Below are 19660 nucleotides of genomic sequence, written 5' to 3'. Positions count from 1 at the left end.
TTTATATTTTTTTTAGTAGAGACAGGGTTTCACTGTGTTAGCCAGGATGGTCTCGATCTCCTGACCTCGTGATCTGCCCACCTTGGCCTCCCAAAGTGCTGGGATTACAGGCTTGAGCCACCTCACCCGGCCTTTTTTTTTTTTTTAAGATGGCATCTCACTCTGTTGCCCAGGCTGGAGTGCAGTGGTGTGACAGCGGCTCACTACAACCTCTGCCTCCTGGGTTCAAGCGATTCTCCTGCCTCAGCCTCCTGAGTAGCTGGGACTACAGGCTAGCGCCACCATGCTCAGCTAATTTTTGTATTTTTAGTAGAGATGGGGTTTTGCTATGTTGGCCAGGCTGGTCTCGAACTCCTGACCTCAAGTGATCCACCCACCTTGGCCTCCCAAAGTGCTGGGTTTATAGGCATGAGCCGCCACGCCCAGTGGTAAATCTTCTGATGAAGTGACATTTTACCCGTGGAGAAGCATCAGTAAATGTTCCTTTCATTCCTTCTGCCCACTGAGGCCTAGTCTCCAGAGCAGCCCCAGGTCATGGGTGGGTGGATGTTCAAGGAGATTTCAGCATGGCCACAGGGAGGAATGTCCCGATGATCTGAGATGGACAGGTCTGGAAACCCGGCTCTGAGTTGGGCAGAAGGTGAGCTAGTGCTGTCCAGACACCTCCACCCTCTGCCTGGACTTTACACATGTACTGAAACTGGGGAGGAGGGAGAGGTATCCCACCACAGGACTGTCCCTCAGGAAGCTGGGGCCCTGGTAGGAGGAACCCTTCTGCTTTGGCTTTAGAAATAAATATCTCCGTTTAGTGAAAGCAATGTTTGGGGCAAGAAGATGGACGCCATATCTGAACACAGCCCTCTTCTGACATGGTTATTTTACCTGGCCCTCCAGGTGGGAGTGGCCATGTTCCAGCTCAGCCAAGGCCAGCTTGGAGGTGACAACTAGGAGGTGGTGAGGACCTTCTGTGGGGCAGGAGAAGAGCAGGCAGGGGCTCCCCCGTCATTTGTCCTCTGCAGGAAGTGGTCTGGCCACCCTTCTCCATGCCCCACTGTGAACACTGCTGGACAGCTGGGTGTGACCCCGAGGGTGGGCTGGGGGCCTCCTGATCCCTATTGTACAGTGAGTCTGGATGTGTAGGTGGGGAGCGAGCAGAAGAAGGTACCCTTTCCTCACTAGGTAATAGCCATGTGACCCACAGCTGATTGGAACATGGAGACTGAGGGTTAGGATGGGGAAACTTTTTTTTTTTTTTTTTTTTTTTTTTTTTTTTTTTTTTTTTTTTTTTTTTTTTTTTTTTTTTTTTTCACAGCTGATTGGGAACTGGAGACTGAGGGTTAGGGATGGGAAGGAAACTCCCCTGAATTCTTTTTGGCAGAGTGATGGGGGTGGGGACTAAATGCCATCTTTCTCATAGTTTTCTAGCATCCACCTTCCATCATCTTTTCTTCCTCTGACCTTCCTTTAAAAAGTGCTGTAAACCCAGCATTTTGGGAGGCCGAGGTGGGAGGATCACTTGAGGTCAGGAGTTAAAGATCAGCCTGGCCAACATGGCGAAATCTCATCTCTACTAAAAATGCAAAAATTAGCTGGGTGTGGTGGCACATGCCTGTAATCCTAGCTACTTGGGAGGCTTGAACCCAGGAGGTGGAAGTTGCAGTGAGCCAAGATTACGCCACTGCACTCCAGCCTGGGCAACAGAGCAAGACTCTGTCTCAAAAAAAAAAAAAAAGGTGGCTGCATTAGTAACTAAAGCAACTAATTAACCAATGAACAACAGGTGTTGCAACTAAATTGGCATTCCAAAGTAAACATTTTCTAGGTCCAAATGAATGCAAATGACAAATATAATAATCTTGACTTCAGTCTCTTTTGTAATTCTTCTTCCGCTCTCTCTTCTGTTCCTCCCCCGCAAAAAAACTTCTAATGGGGTCTAGAGCAGTTCCCTACACAACGCAGGGTGGAGGGGATGAAGTAGTGGGGGCATTATCCTTCTTCTTGGACGGAGCTGGTCCTTTGCCCTTGCCTGAATTCTGCACCAAATAAACCAATGTGCACCTGGTGAGACCCTCAGAGCGAAGGGCGGGCCTCGGCCTGGCACCCCTTGCTCTCTAGAGCAGAGGAGAAGCCGAAAGGCTGGAGGGTCCCACCCAATGCTCTCCTCCAGCACGCACGCAAACACATGCATGGATGCACAAACAAGCAAGTGCATGCACACATAGGAGCACATGCACAGACAGAAGCAGCACACGCAGACACACACATGCAAAGATGCCTGCAAAGGCACACATGCACACGCACATACATGTGCAGACACCTGCAGAGGCACACATGCACACGCAGACACACAGATGTGCAGGCATCTGCAAGAGGGACATATGCACACGCAGACATCTGCAAAGGCACACATACACACGCACATACATGTGCAGACACCTGCAGAGGGACACATGCACACGCAGACACATGCCTGTGCAGACACCTGCAGAGGCACACATGCACACGCAGACATGCACACACACGAACACATGCACACGTACACAGGCGCATGTGCACACACAGGCATTCAGGCACGCCGCGTAAATGGGGCAAGGAAGAGGCCCTGGATGAACCGTGGGGAGAGACGGCGAGCCTGGATTCTACGGCGACAGGGACTCCTGCGGCGAGGCGGCCTGCGGGGGCCTTCCGGCCGCGTCCGCGAACTGGACCGACCCAAGTCCCATCCGGTCCGGCACCCGAGGTCTCCCTGGTGGGCAGGTGGGGAGGCCCCACGCTGGGACCCTGCGCCGCCCCTCGCCCCGCCCGACTCGGGGCGTGCAGACCCGACGACCGTGGGAGCGAGCTCGGGGCGCTCACGGGCGCACGCGAGAGTGTAAACACCCGGCCCCACCCCCTGTTCGCCCCCACCCCGCCCCGCCATTGGCTGCGGGAGCAGAGTCCCCGCCTCCGGCTTGTTCTGGCTCCGCCCCTGCCCCGTCTCCGGGCCTCCATTGGCTGCGGCGACAGCGTCCTTTCAGGAGGGGCGGGGGGGCGTTAGCCAGAAGGCGGTGACGAGAGTAAGATGGACGGACAACCACGCCAATGAAAGCGCGCAGATGCCCTAGCAACTGCGGTCCACCAATGGCGGGGCTGGGCGGGGCTGCGCGCTGTCAGCGCTGGGCTGCGGGGCGGGGCGGGGCCGGCGGCGAGCAAGGATTCGGGGCCCGCGCGGCGCCTCTCGGGGCCGGGCCACCGCCTCTGCGCTCAGCCCCGCAGGCCGGGCATGGGTGGGGGCGCCGGGCCGGCACGATGAGCGCCCTGGGCAGCCCGGTCCGGGCCTACGACTTTCTGCTCAAGTTCCTGCTGGTGGGCGACAGTGACGTGGGCAAGGGCGAGATCCTGGCGAGCCTGCAGGACGGCGCGGCCGAGTCCCCGTACGGCCACCCGGCGGGTGAGCGCGGGCGGAGGGCGCGCCGGGGTGCGGGCGCGGGGCCGGGGAGGGGCGCGGGGCTGGGGAGGGGGTCCGGGTCCGGGGGCGCGAGACCGGGCAGGGGTCGAGAAGAGGCCGGGGCGCGTCGCCGGGGAGGGTAGGAGTCCGGGTCCGGGGGCGCGGGTCTGAGGAGGAGCGCGGTTGGCGGGCGGGCCTTTCTCCGCCCGGCCCTGGCCCTCGTGCGGCGGCGTCCCTGTTGCACCCCCGGTTCCGCTCGAGGCCCCCGCGGCGCAGTGTCCATCCTTCTCCGCAGTCTGCGCGCAGCGGGAGCCCGCGGCTGGGCCGGGCGCTGGGCTCCTCCCGACCTGGGGCCGCCGCTGTGGGGACCCGGGGAGGACTCGAGTCCGCACGTGCGCTTTCGGCCGCGGGGTCAGGAGGGGCGGGAGGGGACGCGAGCTCCGGGGTGCCTGGGGCGGAGCGCGGCGAGCAGGCGCCCAGGTGCTGGGTCTGCGCCTGGGTCGGAGGGGAGGGGAGGCCAGGGTCCGGTCCCGAGGCCAGGGGTCCCGCGTGTCTGGGGGAGAGGAAGGAGCGCAGGTGACTCGCGTGCGGAAGAGGGGACCCCCCACGACAGCGGTCGGAGAGGGGGTTCCAGGGCGAGGGGAGGCCGGAGCGCCCAGAGCTCCCAGGCGGGAAGCCCGGGGATCCCCCAAGTTTGAGGCTTGAAAGCCGGCGCCCGGCGAGGGGGTGGACGGCTCCGGGGAAAGAAAGGCGGGGGCAGGAACCCAGGAGAAGGGGGAAACGCGCAGAGGCGAACACCTCGGCTGGGAGTGAGGAGCAGGCGGGGCCTTCACCCACCCGCATCCCTGGAACAGCTTGGACGAGACCGACCCTGAGGCTGTGGAAGGAGCCCCGCTGTGCCCACCTTCCTGCCACGCCTCGGGGCTGAACCCACACTTCCAACAGAGACCCGCTCTGGGTCTTGGGCGGAGGAGGGCAGCCGGGCGTAGAGATGGAGTCTTGGTGGGAAGGACCTGTCGGCTCTGGGGGCCTGGGAAGGGTCTGGGAAGCCCCAGGTCCAGGGTCCTGCCAGAGACGAACTTTGCGGGAGAGGGTGGGAGGAAGCGGGATCTGAGGCTGCCCGGTAGAGGGTGCAGGCTATCCCCTAAGGGCAGCTCCAGGCAGGCGGCGTGGGGACCAAGGGAGTGTGGCACGGCTGGAGGGGGTGGCCTGAGACTGTGGAGCGTGGGATGGGACTCAGGTGCCTGGCTACACCTCAGCTTAGGGGAGGGGGTGAGGAATGGGCAGAGTTTGGGGGAGCAGCTGAGATGGGCTTGGGCTCACGACCAGCACCCGGAGGCCTCCTTAAACTGCAGCACGCGGGGGAGTCTCTGGCAGCCGGTGGGTGCAGAGTGTGCTCCGTGGGGCAGGAGGGGAGCCTGCGTCTCTACCTGTCCCCAGACGCTGCTGCCCCCGCATGTCCTACCCCCCTCCCCGCTCGGTGGCAGGTCTCTAGGAACGTGGTGTCCAGTAGGATGCCATGAGCCACGTGTGGCTGTGGAATTGTAATTAGAAGGAAAGAAAACAAAAAGCTTCCATTAGTCGCATTTCTAGATAGTTCGGATGTCGCTGTGGCAAAGTCCGAGGGCCAGCGCTGCCCTGGAGATTGAGCGCCTGGAGGACAGGGCTTTGTCCGCACGGTGCCGTCGGGGTCTGGGCTCAGTGAGGGATGAACCCTGCCAGAACTACAGGAAAAGCACCCAACAACGTGTACGCCCAGACGAATGTGGCGCTTTAAGAGCTGTGTGTGTTTTGGGGGAGCAGACGGTTGACAGTGTTGAGTTTGATTGAAGGTGAGTGCCGTGGGGTGTGTGTGAGAAGGGCCACGCACAGAATGTTTGTGAAACTTCCTTCTGGTTGGTTTGAACGGAGGCTCAGGGATGCTTCTGCTGCATGACTTTTGGTTGCTACATGCTGAACTGAGGACGACCCAAAACAATGGACCAATGCTTTGTAATAAAGGCTTTTCCTTGACACGGAGGGAGGATTTAGGCTAAAAATACACCTCCCACCGGGCCGGGGGCGGTGGCTCACACCTGTAATCCCAGCTTTGGGAGGCCAAGGTGGGCCGATCACCTGAGGTCAGGGGTTGGAGACCAGCCTCATCAACATGGAGAAACCCTGTCTCTTATAAATACAAAATTAGCCAAGCACGGTGTCACATGGCTGTAATCCCAGCTACTCGGGAGGCTGAGGCAGGAGAATTGCTTGAACCCGGGAGGCGGAGGTTGCAGTGAGCCGAGATCGCACCATTGTACTCCAGCCTGGGCAACGAGAGCGAAACTCTGTCTTAAAAAAAAAAAAAAAAAAAATTTCCATCAAGAGCTTTGTTGTCTACTTGGCCCGAGCTGCTGTAGAGAAAACTGATATCACGGGTGAACCCTTGCAGGTTTTTGATTTACTAAATATTTGTTTTGGAGTTAAGAAAAAATATTCTGAAAAATAGTAAGAAGTCGAGATCATTATGTTTTGTTTTTGATTTTTTCGGAGACAGGGTCTTCTTTGCCGCCCAGGCTGGAGTGCAGTGGTGTGATTGCAGATCACTGCAGCCTTGACCCTCCTGGGTTCAAGCCATCCACCTGTCTTGGCCTCCCCAAATGCTGAGATTATAGGCCTGAGCCACAGCACCTGGCCATGTTTTTTTCTTTTTTAATGACACATTTCACTGAGAAACAGTATAGGTGCTTGTTATTGAAAGGTGAGGGCAGCCGGGCGCGGTGGCTCACGGCTGTAATCCCAGCACTTGAGGAGGCTGAGGTGGGCGGGTCATGAGGTCAGGAGTTTGAGACCAGCCTGGCCAACATAGCGAAACCCTATCTCTACTAAAAATACAAAAATTAGCTGGGCGTGGTGCCGTGCGCCTGTAATCCCAGCTACTCGGGAGGCTGAGGCAGGAGAATCGCTGGAACCCAGGAGGTGGAGGGTGAAGTGAGCTGAGATCGCACCATTGCACTCCAGCCCAGCGACAGAGTGAGACTCCGTCTCAAAAAAAAAAAAAAAGAAAGAAAGATGAGGGCGTTCGTAACTCCATACTCCATTTCCCTCCACCCAATTCCTCCTGAGTTTTGTAGCCCAGGCTGTTATTTTTATGTTGTCCAGGTTTATAGCCCTTGCTTCTGTATTGTGGCTGTAGTGCCCGCAAGAATTTAGTATCAATTCAACATGTAAATACAGTCAGTGCTCACCAAAGTCCTTTTACCATTTCTCTGTTCATTGTGCGGTCCCTCTTAATCAGCTAGATTTCATTATCAGTTGTTTTTTCAGAAGGACTCGAGTATTTCCTGAGTGTTTTTTTGTGTCTGAGAATGTCTGCCCGTGGTCTTTATCTTTGAACAATATAGAGATATCTTGGCTGGGTATAATACTCTTAGATTTATTTTCTTCCCCAACACTTTGCAGCTGTCATTCCACCATCCCCTGGCTCACATGTGTTGCGGGGAAGCCTGAGGTCGGCTGATTTTTCCCCATATGGAGGCTTGTCCTTCCCTTCATGAATTTCTGAGGAATTCTTTCTTTTTGTCTCTTAGTTCTTCTGCTTAACCAGACCATGTCTCAGAGTTGAATGTTTTGTGTTAAACTTTTAGTATGCATGTACTCTTTGAGTTTCCAGGTGTGTGTGTGTGTGTGTGTGTGTGTGTGTGTTTTCTTAGATGGAGTCTCAATCTATTGCCCAGGCTGGAGTGCAGTAGTGTGATCTCAGCTCACTGCAACCTCCACCTCCCAGGTTCAAGTGATTCTCCTGCTTCAACCTCCCAGGTAGCTGGGATTACAGGTGCCGCCACCACGCTGGGCTAATTTGTTTTTGTATTTTTAGTAGAGATGGGGTTTCGGCCGGGCGCGGTGGCTCACGCCTGTAATCCCAGCACTTTGAGAGGCCGAGGTGGGTGGATCACGAGGTCAGGAGATTGAGACCATCCTGGCTAACATGGTGAAACCCCGTCTCTACTAAAAACACACAAAAAAATTAGCCGGGCGCAGTGGCGGGTGCCTGTAGTCCCAGCTACTCAGGAGGCTGAGGCAGGAGAATGGCGTGAACCCGGGAGGCGGAGCTTGCAGTGAGCTGAGATCGCGCCACTGCACTCCAGACTGGGTGACAGAGCAAGACTCCGTCTCAAAAAAAAGTAGAGATGGGGTTTTGCCATGTTGGCCAGGGTGGTCTCGAACTCCTAACCTCAGGTGATCTGTCCAGCTCAGCCTCCCAAAGTGCTGGGATTACAGGTGTGAGCTACAGTGCGCAGCCTGAATTTTTCTGATTATCTTATGCCTTTCCTATTTGTTGGTAATTTTGATTTCAGTAAACTGTTCTAGCTGTTTGACATTATTTTCGTCTCCTAATTTTCTCTTAGTTTTGGAGTTTTCCTTTTTTTTTTTTTTTTTTTTGAGTTGGAGTCTCGCTCTGTTGCCCAGGCTGGAATGCAGTGGTGCGATCTCAGCTCACTGCAACCTCTGCCTCCCAGGTTCCAGCGATTCTCCTGTCTCAGCCTCCCGAGTAGCTGGGCCTACAGGTGTGCGCCACCACGCCTGGCTAATTTTTGTATTTTTGGTAGAGACGGGGTTTCACTTTGTTAGCCAGGATGGTCTGGAATTCCTGACCTCAGGGGATCTGCCTGCCTCAGCCTCCCAAAGTGCTGGAATTACAGGCGTGAGCCACCGCGCCTGGCCTATGTGCACTTTTGTGACTGTGTCTCTGGCCCTTGCTATGTGAATGAGACTCTCCCATGTTGTGTGAGGCTGTGGGGTGTTAATTCTCATGGTGTGTGACATCCCTTTTGTGACTCTACCATGATTTATTCTCCATCCTGCGGGTGACGGGCATTTGGGTGGTTTCAGGTTTCTGACTATTATGGCTTGTTCTGCCATGAACATTCCTGGAACACATCCTTTGCATTTCTGTTGAAAGTTACCTATGCGTGTGAATCAGGCATGCAAATGTCTGCACAGATTTCCCTGTAGCAGATTCTCCCAAAGCACTTTTCCCTTTGTGCTCCCACCAGCAAAGCCAGAGGCCCCAGCTGTGTCACCTTCCCTCCCAGCACGGGGCTGTCTCTGACCTTCTGTGGTGTGTAGTTTGCCTTTGCATTTCTCTGATGACTAATTCAGCACCTTTTCATACGTCTATGCGAAATTCCTCTTTTGAAAAATGCCCAAGTCAGCCGGGTCTGGTGGCTCACACCTGCAATTCCAGCACTTTCAGAGGCCGAGGCGGGTGGGTCGCCAGAGGTCAGGAGTTCGAGACCAGCCTGGCTAACTTGGTGAAACCCTGTCTCTACTAAAAATACAAAAAAAATTAGCCAGGTATGGTGGCGGGTACCTGTAGTCCCAGCTACTCAGGAGACTGAGGCAGGAGAAGCACTTGAACCCGGGAGGCGGAGGTTGCAGTGAGCTGAGATCACACCACTGCACACCAGCCTGGGCAACAGAGTGAGACTCTGTCTCCAAAAAAAAGAAAGAGAACAAAGAAAAATGCCCAAGTCTCATGTCTGTTTTTTCATTTAGGTTGAATTTCTTTCAATGATCACTAGGGGTGTTTAAAATATAGATTCTGGCTGTGAGTCCTTTGTCGGCTGTGTGATCCTGGATAGCTGCTCTCATCTGCACGTTACCTTTCCACTCCTTTAATAGTATTTTTGGATGAACAGAAGCTCTTAATTTTAACATAATCCAAATTATCAGTGTTTTGTGGTTAGGACTTTGAGTCCTGTTTAACAAACCTTTGCTGCTCCCAGATAAAAAAAAATGTTCTCTGCAAGCATCGTTTTACCTTTGACATGAATGGCTGCCTCAGCTGGGGTGAGGCCTGAGGCAGGGATCAAGAGGCACTTTTTTCAGCTGGATGCCCCCCACTCCCACCCCGCATTGCACGGCCACCGTTGTCCCAGCCCGGAGCCCGCTTGTGGGTCTGCGTCTGCACCGTTGGCCCGTCTGTCTCTCGTGTGTGCCCCGGGTCAGACTCTGTCTTCTGTGGATGGACATGCCCTGTGCTGGCCAGGGCAGTCAGATGCATCTTGTCCTTGCTCAGGCAGCTGTGCCCAGGTGTTCCCTTTGCTCTGATACAGTGAGCGAGGCCTGGATTCTCCCTCCTGGGCGTTTGTCTGTAGTTGGAGGGCAGAGTTCTTGGATCTTGGACCCTGTCGGTAACCTGAGTCCACAGACTATGCGGAGCCCCCTGCTCTGCCTGTCACCTGAGTCCACGGACCGTGCGGAGCCCCCTGCTCTGCCGGTTACCCAGGGAAGCGTCTTCTGTTCTGCAGCACACCTCACACACACTGGTACCCCTGGTTCCTGGTGGCCTGGACCCCGTTTCCGTCTGGCAGCTGGGTCCCCAGTTCAGGCTCTTTCCCCTTGAAAGTTCCATTTCTGTCCAGGCAGGGGTAGAAGGAAGGCGTCACCAGGCTGGCCCAGGATACGGTCGGGGCACAGCAGGGCCCTGCCTTTCTGCCACCCCAGCTGGTGTCTCCAACACCAGATTGTGACCCTTCTCTGAGTGCTGAGTTTTCTGCGTTTTGCACATTTTTTGTTTGTTTGTTTTTTGAGACGGAGTCTCTCTCTGTCACCCAGGCTGGAGTGCAATGGTGCCACATCAGCTCACTGCAACCTCTGCCTTCAAGTGATTCTCCTGCCTCAGCCCCCCGAGTAGCTGGGATTACAGGTGTACCATGCCCAGCTAATTTTTGTATTTTTAGTAGAGACGGGGGTTTCACCATGTTGGTCAGGCTGGTCTCGAACTCCTGACCTCAGGCAATCCTCCCGCCTTGGCCTCCCAAGTAGCTGGGATTACAGGCGTGAGCCACCGCGCCTGGCCTTTTGCACATGTTTATTAGTGACAGGGAGGGAGGTGGATTAACTACACCAGATGCCACCACCTCTTGCCTCCCACCCTTTTCCCCAGCATGAGGGCTTCATTGTCTTCTGCAATCCTTTCTCCTGGCTCTTTCTTCAGTGTCCTTTTCCCAGCATGAAAGTCCCATTGTTCTTCCTTTGTTTCATTTTTGCTAAGAGCTAATAATGATAACCCTCACTTACTGAGAGGGGAATCATCTTGAGAGAGGTTATATTGTGAGGCCCAGAAAGGGTGAGCCACTCCCTCAAGACTACACGGTGCATGGACAAACCAGGGTGCAGGTGCAGGGCCTGGCCCTCCCCTCTGTTTCCAATGATTAATGTTGGGAGAAGGCTCCACTGAGGGAGCTTTTCTTCCCGGAGAGGAGCATCAGAGCCTCTGTTACAGAAAGTGACACAGTTGCTGGGGTTTGCTCCTTCCTCTTTGCCTTGGACAGATGTTCCCCTGGGACACACGTGCCCACTCCATGCTCCCCCGGGGCACACCTGCACACTCCGTCTCCCTCCAGTTCTGCAGATCTTCCCCTGGACACACGTGCACACTCGCTGCTCCCCGGGTACACCTGCGCACTCCATCTCCCTCCGATTCTGCAGATCTTCCCCTGGACACATGTGCACACTCTCTGCTCCCCGGGAACACACCTGCACACTCTGTCTCCCTCCAATTCTGCAGATCTTCCCCTGGACACACGTGCACACTCTCTGCTCCCCGGGGTACACCTGCACACTCCATGTCCCTCCGATTCTGCAGATCTTCCCCTGGACACGTGCACACTCCATCTCCCTCCAATTGTGCAGATCTTCCCCTGGACACACGTGCACACTCTGCTCCCCGGGAACAAGTGTGCATACTCCATCTCCCTCCGATTCTGCAGATCTTTCCCTGGACACGTGTGCACACTCTCTGCTCCCCGGGACACACGTGCACACTCTGTGCTCCCTCCAGTTCTGCAGATCTTCCCCTGGACACGTGTGCACACTCTCTGCTCCCCGGGAACACATGTGCACACTCCGTGCTCCCTCTGATTCTGCAGACAGGTGGATTTGCCATTTGATACAGCTACTCTTCTGGTTTCCCTTGGCAACCACCTCGAGATTTAAAACACGATTTATAAAGTCATCACTTTCAAGTTTGAACTGAAAGTCAAATCATATTTTATCCTGCTTCTTTATAGTGCAATCCTTAAGGAGGGGATGGTTTTCTACTTTTTCTTTCTTTTTTTTTTTTTTTTTTTTGAGATGAAGTTTTGCTCTGTCGCCCAGGCTGGAGTGCAGTGGCACGATCTCGGTTCACTGCAACCTCTGCCTCGTGGGTTCAAGCGATTCTCCTGCCTCAGCCTCCTGAGTAGCTGGGATTACAGGCGCCCACCACCACGTCCAGCTAATTTTTTGTATTTTTAATGGAGACGGGGTTTCACCATCTTGGCCAGGCTGATCTTGAACTCCTGACCTCGTGATCCACCCGCCTTGGCCTCCGAAAGTGCTGGGATTACAGGTGTGAGCCACCGTGCCCGGCCAGTTTTCTACTTCTTTACCTCCTGCGGTACCACTTGTGAGCAAATTAATTTTTAAAATACACTGCGTTTTAAAAATTGCGTCATAAACGTTTCTATGCATTTGAAAATAACACCATTGCATTGTATCAAGTTTTCCCATTAGAAGCCCTTAATTCGGCCCCACCTCACCTGTGTCCTGCAGGGTCCTCTCCCCGCCCTGATGACCATCCTTTAGCTTGACCCGTTACTTCTGTAACCCCAGCCCCAGGTGAACCTGATTTCCAGTGACAGGCTGGGAGAGGCTCAAAACAAGCCAGCCAGGTTTCTCCAGGCAGAGAGAGGGTCAGCTCTGGGGGCTGGCGGCCCACCCATCACCCCTGAGTCCCCTGTCACCAAGCTGTCCACCAGCCTGGCACCAGGCACTGCCGTGGTGCACAGTGGATGCAGCTGGAGCAGGCAGACCCGCAGTCCTGCCTCATCCTGCCAGCCATTCCTGCTCACCGCTCTTCCTGCCCCAGGAGTGCAGGCTGTTCCACGCTGGGTGCATTTGGAGTGAAGAGAGCGGCAAGGGGCGTCAGAGGCAACAGTGGAATCAGCTGGTATGTGCTGGCTGTGGGTACTGTTCACATTCAGAGATTTTTTTTTTTTTTTTTTTTTTTGAGACAGAGTCTCCCTCTGTCGCCCAGGCTGGAGTGCAGTGGTGCGATCTCGGCTCACTGCAAGCTCCGCCTCCCGGGTTCACGCCATTCTCCTGCCTCAGCCTCCTGAGTAGCTGGGACTACAGGCACCCGCCACCACGCCCAGCTAATTTTTTAAATATTTTTAATAGAGACGGGGTTTCACCGTGTTAGCCAGGATGGTCTTGATCTCCTGACCTCGTGATCCACCCGCCTCGGCCTCCCAAAGTGCTGGGATTACAGGCGTGAGCCACCGTGCCCGGCCCACATTCAGAGATGTTTTTAACCTTTATTTTAAACTTTATTCCCAGGATTCTTCAGCTTAATTAGCTCTATACACACAAAAACCTGAAGAGAGCAACAGCATCCAAAGGGCTTGGACATAGAAATATTAGAGATCTAGACTTTATCAAAACAATTTTTAAATTTTTTTTTGAGACAGAGTCGCACTCTGTTGCTCAGGCTGGAGTGCAGTGGTGCAATCTTGGCTCACTGCAACCTCTGCCTCCTGGGTTCAAGCAATTTTCCTGCCTCAGTGTCCCGAGTAGCTGGGATTACAGGCGTGCACCACCATGCCCGGCTAATTTTTGTATTTTTAGTAAAGATGGGGTTTCACTATGTTGGCCAGGCTGGTCTCGAACTCCTGACCTCAGGCAATCCACCTGCCTTGGCCTCCCAAAGTGCTGGGATTACAGGCGTGAGCCACCACACCTGGCCCAAACAAAACTGTTTGTTTATTTATTTATTTATTTATTTTTGAGACGGAGTCTCGCTTCGTCGCCCAGCTGGAGTGCTGTGGTGTGTTCTCAGCTCACTGCACCCTCCGCCTCCCGGGTTCAAGCACTTCTCCTGCCTCAGCCTCCTGAGTAGCTGGGATTACAGGTGCCTGCCACCACGCCTGGCTAATTTTTTGGTATTTTTAATAGAGACAGGGTTTCGCCATGTTGGTCAGGCTGGTGTCGAACACCTGACCTCGTGGTCTACCCATCTCGGCCTCCCAAAGTGCTGGGATTACAGGCGTGAGCTACTGCACCCGGCCCAAAACAATTTTTAAAAGTGGTCATTGAGGGCCAGGCATGGTGGTTCACACCTGTAATCCTAGCACTTTGGGATCGCTTGAGCTCAGGAGTTCAGACCAGCCTGGGAAACATAGGGAAACCTCGTCTCTACAGAAAGTTTAAAAATTAGCTGGGTGTGATGGTGACTTAGTGTATTTTGGGCCCTAACTGGCAGAGAAAAAGGATGGACTGATGGACACTCAGCACCATGAAACAACTTTCAGGGATGTAAAGTCTTTTTTGAAACTGGGTCTGGCTTATTGCCCAGGCTGGAGTGCAGTGGTGTGATCACAGCTTAATGGAGCTTTGACCTCCTGGGCTCAAGCAGTCCTCTCACCTCAGCCCCCCAGTTGGCTGGGACTATAGGTGCATGCCACCATGCCCAGCTAATTATTTTATTTTTAGTAGAGAGAGGGTCTTGCTATGCCGCCCAGGCTTGTCTTGAATTTCTGGGCTCAAGCGATCCTCCTGCCTCAGCTTCCCAAAGTGTTGAGATTACAGGCATGAGCCACCGCGCCTGGCTGGGGGCGTAAAGTCTTGGAGGCACCTGCCCTGCGTGGTCGGCAGCCAATCAGGAGCGCTGGTTATCCAGGAACCCTGTGCTTGACTTCTCAGTCTCTCCGAGGATGCCAGCACCTCTCACAGAAGCTGGCGGCCATGTCCTGAAGAGAGAGCCCCAGAAAGCTGTCAGTGGAGAACAACGAGGCCACTGTAACAGATCTTGGGGTTTTCTCAGCTAGGAATGAGCCTCAGGCTGTTTTTACTTTATGTGGATTACGTATCCCAACCTCTGGCAGCTAATAATTACCCTCCCCCAAATGTGACTCAGTGAAGTTTGCTCATGAATTTGAATCAACTGGTGTGTTATTTACATTTGTGACTCGTGATAGGACTGGCATTTTGTTTGACTAAAAATAAAAGCAAAAACAAGTTTACAGAGGCGTAAATATACATATTAAACTCTAGTGACCCTAATACATGAGGCCAGAAGTTATTATCTTAATAGGAAAGAGTAAATAGTTAAGTATGAAGAGTATGAAATTTTCTCTTAGATTAATAAAATCCATCTGGAAATAAAGTCTGTTTCTTCCAGCTCAGGATGCCGTGTATGTTTGAGGGGAGAACGCTGTGGTACACTCACGGGTTCAAATCGCGTCATGTTGGTTTGACGTTGGAGAGACACAGAGGACAGCGTCATCAGATCTGGGCATCATCAGGGGTGTGGGAGGGGCCCACAAACAAGAGTCTTCCATGCCCTTGACCTCTGAGCATCCTTCCCCCCAGCACTGGACGGGAGGGTCTTTGATACCCCTGAGCTCTGAGCATCCTTCCCCCCAGCGCTGGACGGGAGGAGCGTGGAGGAAGGTGGGGGCTCCAGAGCTGCTGAGTGAAGTGGCTTTTGGACAAATTGAAACAGAGATTTACTCTCTCTCAGTTCTAGAGACCAGAAGCCCAGAATGAAGGTGTTGCCTGGGCCATGCTCCCTCGGCAGGCTCTAAGCGGGGACCCTTCCTGACTCCCCCAACTTCTGGGGTGCTGCTGGCAGCCCTCGGCGTTTTGTGGCCTGTGGTAGCACCGTTCCAGTCCCTGCTGTCTGTCGTCACACAGCCTTCTCTCCTGGGTGTCTGTGTCCCCAAATCTCTCTGTGCTTATAAGAACACTAGCCATTGGATTTAGGGCCCACCTAACTCATTTTGACCTCATCTTAAGTTGATTACATCTGAAAAGACCCTTGGCCAGGCGCAGTGGCTCATGCCTGTAATCCCAGCACTTTGGGAGGCTGAGGCAGGTGGATCACTTGAGGTCAGGAGTTCAAGACCAGCCTGGCCAACATGCCGAAATCCCATCTTTACTAAAAATACAAAAATTAGCTGGACGTGGTGGCAGGTGCCTGTAATCTCAGCTACTTAGGAGGCTGAGGCAGGAGAATCACTTGAACCCGGGAGGCGGAGGTTTCAGTGAGCTGAGATCGTGCCACTGCACTCCAGTCTCCAGCCTGGATGACAGAGTGAGACTTTGTCTCAAGAAAAAAAAGAAGGCTGGGTGCAGTGGCTCATGCCTGTAATCCCAGCACTTTGGGAGGCCAAGGTGGGTGGATCACGAGGTCAGCAGTTCGAGACCAGCCTGGCCAACATGGTGAAACGCCGTCTCTACTAAAAATACAAAAATTAGCTGGGTGTGGTGGCGGGTGCCTATAATCCCAGCTACTTGTGAGACTGAGGCAGGAGAATCATTTGAATCCAGGAGGCAGAGGTTGCAGTGAGCTGAGATCACACCATCACACTCCAGCGTGGGTGACAGGGCGAGACTCCGTCTCAAAAAAAAAAAAAAAAAGAAGAAATCCTGTTTCCAAATCAGGTCACATTCTGAAGTTCTGGGTGAATGTGAGCCTTTGGGGGACACTTCAACCCAGTATAGATAGATGGTGTAACCCGAGAGGACAGTTTCGTTCTCATGAAGGAAGTGCTGGGCACCCAGGGACCCTGTGGGTCCCCTCTTCTTAGAGCTTCAGCACTGGAGCCCCTGGCTCTGTTGGCTCCTGTTGACTGGGGCCCTGGAGGGGCCCCTAGGACCTGCCCCGGAGGCAGGCCGGGTGCCTGGGGCCCACCCCATCTGAGTGTTTTACTGCTGGGCTGTCTCCGTGGGACCCTATGGGCTATACAGCTCATTCTGCTGGTCATCTGTGCTTGGAGGTGGAGCATTGAAGCTTTGTCCCTGTGTGCAGTGAAGGACTTGGTGACTCTAAGGGGGCCCCAGGAATCTGCATTTAGGTGCATGGCCACATTTGAGAACGACTGTGTGTGCTGTCTCTTTCCATGGTGTTTCTCCTCCTCCTCCCTCCCCATCCTCCTTTTGCCTTCTGTCTTCGCTTCCCCTCCCCCTCCCTCCTCTCTCCCCCTCCCCATTCCTTTCCTCTCCTGCTTCCTCTCTGGTTTTATTGAGATATAGTTTACTTACAGTAAAACTTCTCCCTTCTTGACTTTTTTTTTTATTATTCCTTTTTTGAGACAGAGTTTCACTCTCGTCACCCAGGCTGGAGTGCAATGGCGTGATCTCAGCTCACTACAACCCCTGCCTTTGGATTCAAGCAATTCTCTTGCCTCAGCCTCCTAAGTAGCTGGGATTATAGGTGCCTGCCACCACACCCGGGTAATTTTCCTATTTTTAGTAGAGATGGGGTTTTGCCATATTGGCCAGGCTGGTCTCGAACTCCTGATCTCAGGTGATCCGCCCACCTCGACCTCCCAGAGTTCTAGGATTACAGGCGTGGGCCACCGTGCCTGGCCCCTTCTTGAGTTTTGACAAAGACTTACAGTTGTGTGAGCACCATCACAGTCAAGATGGAGAACACCTCCACCATGCAGTAGTTTCTGCAGCCTCTTCGTAGGCAGCCCCTCCCCAACCCCAGCTCCTCAGCCTCCGATGTGCCTGCATCTCAGAGGCCTTTGAGCCTGGCTCCTGTCACTCAGCAGCCCTGAGCCTCTGAGGCTATCTGACTTGTCAGGTGCGCCAAGAGCTCATTGCTTTTGATTGTGGGACAGTAGAGAGGAACCACAGTCCATCACCCACCTGCCCTCTGGGGAGGGTTTGGGTGATTTCCAGCTTTTGGCGATCTATGAAGAAAGCCACTGTACACGTTTATGTACCCATTTTTGAGCGAACTTGTTTTTATTTCACTTGGGTAAATATCCAGGGGTGGAGTTGCTGGGTCATATGATAAATGAATGATTAACTTTATAGGAAACTGCCAAACTGTTTTCCACACTGACCACACCATTTGCATCCCTGTCAGCAGTGTGTGAGTGTTTCAATTGTCAACATTCTTTGGTTTTGTTTTTTTAAATGTTAGCCACTCATAGGTGTGCAGTGGTATCTCATTGTCATTTTTTTTTTTTTTTTTTTTGAGACAGAGTCTCACTCTCTTGGCCAGGCTAGAAGTGCAATGGCGCGATCTCAGCTCACTGCAACCCCTGCCTTCTGGGTTCAAGCGATTCTCCTGCCTCAGCCTCCCGAGTAGCTGGGATTTCAGGTGCATGCCACCACACCCAGCTAATTTTTGTATTTTTAGTAAAGACGGGGTTTCACCTTGTTAGCCAGGATGGTCTCAATCTCCTGACCTCATGATCTGCCTGCTTCAGTCTCCCAAAATGCTGGGATTACAGGCATGAGTCACTGTGCCCAGTCGGGTTCGTTTTTTAATATAGTGTGAGGTATAGATTGAGATTCGTTACTTTTGCACAGGGATGTCTAATTGTTCCAGCAGCATTTGTTGAAAAGACTATTCTTTATTGTATGGGCTTTGCACTTTGGTCAAACATCAATTGGCCATTTTTGTGTGGGCCTATTTCTAGACTCAATTCTGTTCCATTTTTCTATTCATGTATTTTTTATACCAGTACCATACTGTGTTGATTAAATATATAGTAAGTCTTGAGATTGAGGAGTCTTCCAACTTTGCTCTTTTGACTTTCCTTTTAAATGTTGGCTTTGTTGATTTCTACCAAAAAAAGTCCTGCTAGGATTTTTGATTGGGACTAAAACTATAGATCAATTGGGGAGACTTGTCATCTTAACAATACTGATTCTGTCAATCATGAACATGGTATTTCTCTCCATTTATTTAGGTCTTCTTTGATTCCTTTTATTAGTGGTTTGTAGGTTTTAGTATATAGATCTTGCACTTTTTTTTTAGATTTGTACTCAAGTATTTCATGGTTTGGGGGCTACTGTACCTAGTGCTATTTAATTTCAATTTCTGACGGTTTACTGCTAGTATTTAAAAATACAACTGTTTTTTTTCATGTTGGCCTTGTATATTGTGATCTTACTAAATTCACTTATTAGTTCTAATAGCTTTTTTATTCGTTTTTGGAAACGTGTATGTGTGTGCATGTGTGCGTGCCTGTGTGTGCATGCATGCATGCGTGTGTGTACAATAATGTCATCTGGTAATCGAGATGGTTTTAATCTGCATGCCTATTCTTTCTTTTTGTTGCCTTATTGCACTGGTTAGAAATTCCAAAATGATATTGAATTGGAGTGGTAAGAGTGGATATTTTCATGGGGAAAATATTTTCTCATTTTCATGGGGAAAGCATTCTGTTTTTTACCATTAAGTAGAATGTTAGCTTTGAGGTTCTTTTTTTAAGATGCATTTTATCAGGTTAAGGGAGTTCCTTTCTATTCCTAGTTTGCTGAGAGCTTTTGTCATCAACAGGCTTTGGGTTTTGTCAAATGCTGCCTCACTGAGATCATATGGGTTTTTCTTTTTTGGTTTATTGACGTGATAAATTGCATTGATAGATTTTCAAAGGTTGAACCAACCTTGCATTCCTAGGATAATAGATTGCTGAATTTGGTATATTTTTTATTGATGGATTCATCTCTTTTACTTTACATTTTTACTTTTAATTTATTGTATAGTAAGTTATTTTAATGATTGGAATCACAGTGCTAGAGAAATCCCGCATCTGAACCCAGTTCTAGGTGGCTCCAAAGCCTCCACACAGAGCCTTGAGATTTTTTGCTGCAGGGTTGCTTGTCTCGAACTCAGGGCCTGGGTCACTGGGTGAGGCTGTGCTCATCCAAGCAGAGGGGCTTTTTTCCCTATGCAGTGTCCAACTGCACTGGTTAACTACTGCTTCCTGTATTAAGAGACTTCTCCCATGCGGCTGCTCCTAACTGTTCAGAGGTACTACTCTTGTTTGCCTTTTTGTCTAGAAATGTAATATTTCCTACCATAGGTAAGTTATGTTCCCTAGAAGAGCCAGCAACCTTTGAGTTATATAAATTGATTTTTAGCCAAATCTTCACTAAGGAGTTGGGGGTGGGGAGCTCATTTACCACTTACCTACCAAAAACTCATGTTCTTTGAGTTAATATATTACCACATGTAGTGTTTTGGCAACTGTGTTCAATGTATGAAGCAGATATATTTGCCTTCATTTTTAGCTAATTTTCTCTCAAACATCATTTTCTTTTTTCTTTCTTTCTTTCCTTTTTTTTTGAGATGGAGTCTTGCTCTGTTGCCCAGGCTGGAGTGCAGTGGTGCAATCTCAGCTCACTGCAACCTCTGCCTCCCGGGTTCAAGTGATTCTCCTGCCTCAGCCTCCTGAGTAGCTG

At 52.0% G+C, this 19660-nt stretch overlaps 1 protein-coding gene across 1 annotated transcript in view; it reads left to right on the top strand.

Moving 5' to 3' along the window:
• Positions 1 to 3168: 3168 nt before the first annotated feature.
• RAB40B (RAB40B, member RAS oncogene family) overlaps positions 3169 to 19660 on the top strand; it is a 43968-nt gene continuing 27476 nt past the window's right edge. The window contains exon 1 of the mRNA XM_030827145.1: positions 3169 to 3430. Within this exon, the coding sequence (XP_030683005.1) occupies positions 3289 to 3430 (142 nt within the window). The 5' untranslated portion in view covers positions 3169 to 3288. The remainder of the gene's footprint in view (positions 3431 to 19660) is intronic.

The sequence above is a fragment of the Nomascus leucogenys genome, chromosome 14 (assembly GCF_006542625.1).
Source record: "Nomascus leucogenys isolate Asia chromosome 14, Asia_NLE_v1, whole genome shotgun sequence".
NCBI classification, from domain to species: Eukaryota; Metazoa; Chordata; class Mammalia; order Primates; family Hylobatidae; genus Nomascus; species Nomascus leucogenys.
Note: the sequence above shows the minus strand (reverse complement) of the source record. Positions and strands in the feature narration are given on the sequence as shown.